This window comes from Charadrius vociferus, unplaced genomic scaffold (assembly GCF_000708025.1).
Source record: "Charadrius vociferus isolate BGI_N301 unplaced genomic scaffold, ASM70802v2 scaffold259, whole genome shotgun sequence".
Taxonomy (NCBI): domain Eukaryota; kingdom Metazoa; phylum Chordata; class Aves; order Charadriiformes; family Charadriidae; genus Charadrius; species Charadrius vociferus.
The window spans coordinates 6,311,717-6,319,800 of NW_009661368.1; the positions used below are offsets into that span (position 1 = coordinate 6,311,717).

The window sequence follows — 8,084 nt, forward strand, 5'->3', positions numbered from 1 at the left end:
CACAGAATCACAGCATGGTCAGGGTTGGAAGGGACCTCTGGAGATCATCTAGTCCGACCCCACTGCCAGTGCAGGTTCACCTACAGCAGGTTGCACAGGACGGCATCCAGGAGGGTTTGAAATCACAGAATCTTGGAAGGGACCTCTAGAGATCATCCAGTCCAACTCCCCTGCTAAAGCAGGATTGCTTTGAGCACATTACTCAGGACTGCATCCAGGCGGGTTTTGAAAATCTCCAGAGAAGGGGACTCCACACCCTCCCTGGGCAGCCTGTGCCCGTGCTCTGTCACCCGAACCGTAAAGAATTTTTTCCATGTATTTGAACGGAACTTCCTATGTTCCAACTTGTGCCCATTGCCCCTCGTCCTGTCACTGGGAACCACTGAAAAGAGTCTGGCTCAATCCTCCTTCAACCCACCCTTTAGATACTTGTATGCCTGAGTCCCTAGGTTTTATAAATCCATAAATCCCCAGGTTTTATGTTAGTACAGTACAAGCAATAGAAGAGAAGAAAAATCTCAGCTTATTCTGATTCGGGGGGTCGGGGGAGAGGGGAGCTTGTTTGGTTGGGTTTTTTTTTACCTGCCTTTAAAAAGGAATAATTCTACTTACAGGCAATTCTGAAAGTCAGCAGGTAAAGTTAGATTGGCCATTGCATGTGGCTTTGCAGTTACCATCGTGCCCAGAAGGATTTTATTTGTTTTTTTTCTGCATGAAGTCCTCTGTAGCTCATAGAAACTTAGTATGAAGTAGCCTCACTTTCAAAAATGCACAGCAGGGGAATGAGTGAGTCCATAAAGCTACTGGGACATGCTTCCATAAGGCTCCCCCAAGAGAAAAGGCGAGAGCTGGCTTGTCTTTCAGACGATTGTAGAAAATTGTAAAGGGAATACAAGGTTTAGTGATGCTAAAAAAAACCCATTCCATTTCCTTCCAGCAAGGTGTGTTTTGACGGGGAGGGCTGGAGAAATCATGAATGCCTTATAACTCCCCAGTAGAAATCTCATTATCTTGCCTTTTGTTTTCTGGTGTGATGTATTTTTCTGTCATATTAAAAATGAATGGACTCTACTTTACAAGCCCTACCATGCATCATTCTGTCTTCCCATAGAGTGAGTCACTGTATGTTACATTCTAACTCTTGTTCAAAAGAATTGAGTTCACAGTGGAAAACAATTATGTCTCACAATAACTTTACTAATGCAGTTACTGTCAACCAAGATCTCGCTAAGTGGGGTGTTACATAAAGATGTAAAATGAAGGATGGAGAGGATATTTGATTAACGGGAAGAAGGCAAAGCAAAATAAAACCCTGCTGGATCTAGAATGCTTAACTCCCATAGTACCAGAAGTTTGTTACTCTATTCAGGCTGAGTAACAACTTGCTACAGAAAACGAATGAGGCAGTTCTGATGCTTTAGAGCTTCTACAAACTCCCAACTAAGGACAGATCCATCAGGCTACTTTAAATTGCTTTTTTAATGTTCACTCTAGTTTTCTGCTCTAAAGACTGCTCTGAGCAATGGGTTGACATGAGAGCCACACCGTGCTAGGATGGCTGTTATTTGAGAGGCACCCTATTGTTTTATTGCTCCTTCCCTGCTTCTATCTGGTTCCCAGGAGGTGGGAATTTACTGCTAACCTATGCAACTTGTGAATTAAGACAACTGCTATCATCTTGTCTGTTTCTCACCGTGTTCTGGCCCATTTAGTTTGCAGGCCCAATACTTGAAGTGTCCATGCAGGAGTATTTACTCTCCAAAGACAGAAAGAACTTCAGAAATTGTAGAGCTAGAATAAGACTGAGATTTCACGCCAATGAATTTTTGATCTCCGAGCCTAAGTTACTAAAGATTCCAGTGTCTCTGAACATTGCTGCCAGGTTTATGCTTAACTAAGGTTGTATCTCAGCTGCATTAAAAACTACTCACACCTTGTTGGTAGCTCCTGCACCAAAGTAATTTCTCTTCCCTTGCATACCCCTTATGACAGGAATACAGAGGTGATGAGTTCTTGTCCCTGGATCTGTGTTAATAAAACCTACCCCTTTATGTCTGTGTGTCTGGCCTGTACGTAATTTTCTGTCCAAAATGTTAGAAAAGGGACTCTTCTGCATCCTCATCCCTTCTTACAGAGAGTAAATTTAGCACGGTAGTTTCAATGTCAGCAAAGTGAGACCATGTTCTTGCCAATTGTTCTAGCAACAGCAGGCTGCCCCTCTGAAGGTGACGATGGGTCTTGCAAGTTTTAGTTTGGACCTTTGAGTACAGTCCCAGCAGTGTCTTCTTATAAGCTTATATAGCTAAATGCCACTGAAACAATACCATTGTAATTAGGAGTACCTACACCTGCACCCCCTATCTTACAGCAAACATGACTTGGCACCACCATTACAGTAATGCTGCCAAGTTGACGGTAAATGTTGGCTGTTGAAGTCATGCCAAGTAGGTTTTGATCAGTCTCACAAGACTGATGCTAAAATGATTTATTCTCTCTATTTTCCAGCTGGTGGGCTTTGTCTACGCCTGTTACGTTGTTAGTGTTTTTACAGAAGAAGAAGACAGCTGTAAGTATTTGTCAACAGATCCCTTGGCAAAGGTTTTATTACATTTTATTTCTCTCTCAGATGTCTATCAGGGCTGAGTTGCCATCAGAGTTCTTTCCATCTCTCCATCTATGTGATATGGCACTACCTACCTTTCAAGGATCAGCTGGTTTTACTGTGAGGTTTCTTTCTCCATGTCCCCATGTGTTAGATGCTATAATTCTGCTACTCTTTCAGCCCAAAAAAAAACTTGGTGTTGGCTACTCACTCAGGCTAGGCTTTAGAGAAGCTGGGCAACTTCTTCTGTTCTCAAGCTTATATAGCTAAATGCCACTGAAACAATACCATTGTAATTAGGAGTACCTACAACAAAGAACACAGCCTGGTACTCAAGTAGGCCACCTGCTGAGTATCATATGCCACAAGCCAAGGATGAAGCAGAGCATGCGATTTCTTTCCAAGAACCAACCTGACCACTTAATTTAACAGCAGAGGAAGCACTGTATCTGAATTACGAGAAGGAGGAAGGCACTTACTCTCTCATGTTTGGTATACAAATATCGTAAGTGTCATGACATGTGTCAGAGAAGAGCAAAGACTCAGAGGAATCACATGGGTGGCTGGGGCTGTGGGACCTATCCAGATATTTATAACCTCATCTTGGATTACTTTGCCCTTCTAAACTCCCTTTGAGAGCAATAATTTTGCAAACAAAAGAACAGATGCACAGGGTTCAAATTAACGTGAAGTCTGATTTCTTTGGCAATGTGTTGCCTTTCCGTGTTTGAATTCTCAGCATGTTTGAATCAGTAAAGTCTAACTGAAATCAGTGGGTCTAGGCCAGTTTACTCCAGGTAAGGATCTGATCCAAAGGCTTTATATTCAAGTGTCACTTCTTTCAGACATTCATTAGGATTGTGTGAGTAGCTTTGTTGTTTTAAAGAGCAGCTGGCATGGATTTTAGCTAAAAAACAACAGGTTTGAATCGGATATTTGAACGTATGTGAAGAATGTTGATTTCATAGAGTGAGATGAGATGCATTTGCTTATCAGACTTGTCCTCATGTTTTTCTGTTGCTTCCTGTGTGGCTGAACTCATTCCACTGACTTTATTGATCATTTGTTTAGAGCTTGGCAGTGCACTTAGCGGAAGTACTACTTTATAAGTAGTATTTTAAAAATTACCCTATAGCTCTTCTATTAGCTAAATAGCTTGAGTCCTGAGCCCCTTTTGAATATTGCAAAGTAATAACTTGACAGAACTCATTTTTATAGCAGGGATCTGTTAGGAGAGCCAACCACATGGAAGGAAGTGTTATCTAGAAACACAGAGCTGTTAATTTCAGGATACATTTGGTTTTTTCCCCACTAACAAATTCCTTTTCCCTCCCAGTTTCCCATGTTGGAGTTAAAATGCCAGCTTGAATAATTAACAATGACAAACCATCAATATTTCACACTCACAGTGGTAGATCCTTCCAGTGACCTGAACAAATTTGAGCTGCGTTTTAATTTTCTCTTCCATTTGTGGTTTCCTTTAAATGTTGCTTTGATATGCAGCATGAAGTAATTATAAGTGCTGAGGCACATTAATCAGGAAGCTCATGCTAACGTGATTTTCATGAGAAAACACAGCAGTAGGGATCTACTAATGCTGAATTGTGGGCAAGAATATTTTAGATGTGCTAATGCACTGTAATATATTGCAACAATGAACCACGGTTAAGATTTTTTTAAGTGACTTGGATTTTGAGTGCTTCCACTGTTGGGCGCTCAGGTGATAGGGTTTCTGTTTGTTCAAGGTATTAAAAAGTTACTGAAAATTGCAATTTTTTAAGGTTTCCTAATTTAGACATTCCACAACTGAGGTAATAGTGTCTGTTTTTTAAACTGCAGACTGTCTTGATTTTAAAATGCTTAAACATTTTCAAAAGCGGCCGAGAAAAGGTCAAGTCTCACTGGAACTACTGGGAATTATCCCCCCCAGTTAACTTAGAACCTCTACAGATTTTGCCCATTGACTGACAGTTGTTCCAAAATCACAGTGGCAGCATGAACCTATCCATCAAGATGGAATTTGTGGGAATACATTGTCCTTGGGCCTCTAAATATATTTTGAGAGGGTTTTTTTTTCCCACTTGCAATATAATTAATAAATACTTTTTCTGTTGTTCACTAAAAAATACCCAAACTCTTTACCTAAAATTTAAAATAATAGTGCCACCTTCAGGAAAGAAAAATAAACAGGCATTTATAGAGTTACTAAGGCTCTCTAGTTATTTTTAAATGGCATTTGGACCGGATAGCTTTCACACTTCCAAACAAAATGCACTAACTTGGCACCAAAAAGTGTTCTAAGCTGGATCTATTTTAAAGGTTTTTGCAAGGCCTGCTAGGTCAGTCACAAATCACACCACGTCATACCCCCACTGACCGGGCTACGTTGGCCAACTCAGTAATATAGACTTGGCCGAATTTCAGGGGAACTAAGAGAGACTTGGAAAATTCTTCTCTGGTTACTAAGGGAATTGTCACTTAAAACTTTCCTTGTTTAGTTACATGCCCCTCATGTGAATACTGGAGAAGGGAAGCATTGTTCTTATTTGTTTACAATTGAAAGAAACTGAATTGGCAGAGGGGACGTGAAAAATATCAGAGCTGAAGATAATGAGGTATTTGCAGTTTTCCAAAGCTGCTGTTGTCTGTCTTGCAGGAAAGACAAGTGGGGCAAGAAAATTCCCACTTCGCTATATAGCCTTCGTGGGGATTGCAGTGCTGCCAACTTCTCTGCTGGCATTCACTCCTGAGCCGTTCCCCAGCTTCCCTCTTTCAGCACATCGCTGAATGGCCGAGGCTTTGTCCGCTCAGTTCTCGTGTGAAGTCACAGCATGGTGGCAATACCCAAGGAGGCGGAGGGAGGCCTTCTTGTTTTTCTGGAGTCTTTTGTTAGCTCTCGGCTTTAAGTCTTGTGCTAGCTGCATCTCCTCCTTGGCACACTTGCCCATCCCAGGAGATCCCGGAAAAGAGGTCTGTACAGGCAGAGATTTCCACCAGGCAATCCATACCTGAAAAATCACTTTTCTGTTCTCTCACTGATTTTTGTGTTATGCCATGATGTGCACCAATTTTTTCTTTCATTTCCTTTCAACTTTCTGGCCATGTTTGTTTATTTATTTGAGTTTTGATTTTTTTTCAGTTGATTTCATTGGTGGATTTGATCCATTTCCTCTCTACCATGTCAATGAAAAACCCACCAACCTTTTGTTCAAGCAGACATACCTGTAAGTATCATCTCCTGTGCTAAGAGGCAATGCACGCCTCTTAGTTTGATGGCTCGAGAGTGCCACAGGTTTGGGTTTTTACCTCCTCGCAGGTTGATTTCTCCAGCAGGCTTTTCAGGCGTGGAAGGAATGAACAAGTGGACACCAGGAGGGGTGAAACTACCTGTGCTCAGCCCCAGGTTGCCAGGGTGTTGCTCTACTTGGCTTATGGCAGTGCTGTTCGGCAGGAAGCAGTGGGGGTGGCTATAGGATGTTACTGTAAACAAAGTACTGGATGCCCTTTCCTCAAAGAAAGCAAAGAGAGGCTTTTCAGCAGTGAATAGTGCCCAAGCAGGTGAAGGTAGGAGTTGTGAGGAAGGAAGAGTCAGCCTCAGTGGATGCTGAGAGTAAGCCATAGCGACAGCAGAATGTGATCCTCAGTCTCAAGGTTATATTGTAGTCTGTAAGGCAGAACCTCAATGACAGATCTTTACTGGGGTAAAATCTACGCAATGTCTAGTTATTCAAGCCATATTTTAGCTCTGCGGACAGACAGTCATGACTGAGCTCTGCAACTTTCCATCCGTGCAGTTTTCATCACTGGCCATGTCTTTGTCATCCTCCAATAATCTTCTTATGGTGGCACCACAAAATTTGACTCTGTCAAGGAGTCAGATACAGGGTCTCCCTGTATCTGCTTGTACTTCTAGGGAAACCATAGCATACAAAGCTAACACACCAGTGAATAAAGTTAAACTAAGCATTAGATCATTTGTATGCAGAATGGCACAGGTTTGCTCTCAAGGTTTCTTTATTATTTTTTTTTTAGTTCTGTTGCATACAAGAACAGAGGCTTCTATGTGTGGAGCATCCCAAGAGTTCAGCTGGGTGCAGAAAGGGGTCCTGACCACAGCAGCTCCTCTCGTACCACTAATAGCGATCCACTGTTGAATTCCAGCTTCTGCCCTCTGATAATCCCTTCCCGCTGCTGAAGGCACAAGATCACATTTTCACACAGTCCACTTAAAAGCTGGTTCTCTGATGAGAGTCTCAAACATAAAGGCCAATATTATCTGTTTAAAGCAGCAATAAGATCTGAATTTTTGATACTCTCTAAATCAAGCTGCAAGGCGGCAGTTCAACGTGCAGAAATGTTTTAAAGGAGCTGCTAAGGAAGGTTGTTTTGGGGGAATAATGTTACCAAATAGTCCTGCCAAAAAGAAGGATGTGAAGACGGGAGAGAAAAGTGGGGTTGAGGGAAGAAAAACTGCCCCCAAATAGATTTGTAGATGGGCCCCTCTAATGTAGTGTGAGCTTACTACCCACTTTGTCACTGCAGCACAAGACCAGGACAGCAAGTAATTTTTGCAAAGCAGTTAAATTCCCTGTAAGTTTGGGGGTTCTGTAGCATTAATAGAAGGGATGCTACAGGAGATGATTAAATATTGATTTCCCTCTCATTTTGTCACAGTGGGATGGAATTTTCCACAGTCTGCAGAAGCTGTGGAGCTTTAAGCAGCTCCCTGATTTACTAGCCTGATAGAGCAGCGTGCCGAAGAAACATCACACTTTTACAGCATGGGCTGGGGGCTGCTTTTTTCTTAAAATGACAAATTCTGTTTGTGAGAGAAGCGAGAACTTATAAGTGAAGCTTATTATATGGGGAGATTGCAATATGAACAGAAGCTCGCAATGTAAAACTTCCCTACAAGGGTCTTGGTAAGATGGTAAGCTACTAATGAAGTACAGAGATAATTGTGGTGTTCTTCAGTTCCATTCTTCAGAGCATCACTTATCTAGTGATAGCTTCTGCCAGCCCAATATAATATTTCTTTCTGGTTAATGGGAGGTGAAAACAGCTGCTGAGCAGTAAGTAGATAAGGTGATCCTCTATAAATTTCACCAAATAGCAATTTTTGTTTATTTATTTCAGCCTAGCTATTGCCTTTCACCCACACGTATGAATGGGAGTGAGAGGATTGATTTTCAAGTACTGATGCTGTGGAGTTTTGCAGTCTGGGGCACTGAGTGTCCAGCTGTGAAAATCATTTTTTTGATGACTGAAGGCATTTTCTTTTTTTATATCCTGCTCAAGAAGATGAGAAGCAACAAAGACATCCAACTGCAAGTTTAAATTTATAGAACAGCTAGGGGTCAGGAACATGGACTTTCTGTTTTTAACTCCTTTTTGTTGAAGGAAATGCTGAATGAAACCAAATCTATTCTACAGCTACTGACTTGGAGCTAACTGCAGCCATGAACTTTCATTTTAGGATGGC

At 41.7% G+C, this 8,084-nt stretch overlaps 1 protein-coding gene across 1 annotated transcript in view; it reads left to right on the plus strand.

The window, feature by feature from the left end:
* Positions 1–5,830, plus strand: part of NKAIN4 (Na+/K+ transporting ATPase interacting 4) — a 48,212-nt gene extending 42,382 nt beyond the window's left edge. The window contains exons 6-7 of the mRNA XM_009893442.1: positions 2,506–2,566; positions 5,742–5,830. Coding sequence (XP_009891744.1) covers positions 2,506–2,566; positions 5,742–5,830 — 150 coding nt within the window. The remainder of the gene's footprint in view (positions 1–2,505; positions 2,567–5,741) is intronic.
* Positions 5,831–8,084: the final 2,254 nt, after the last annotated feature.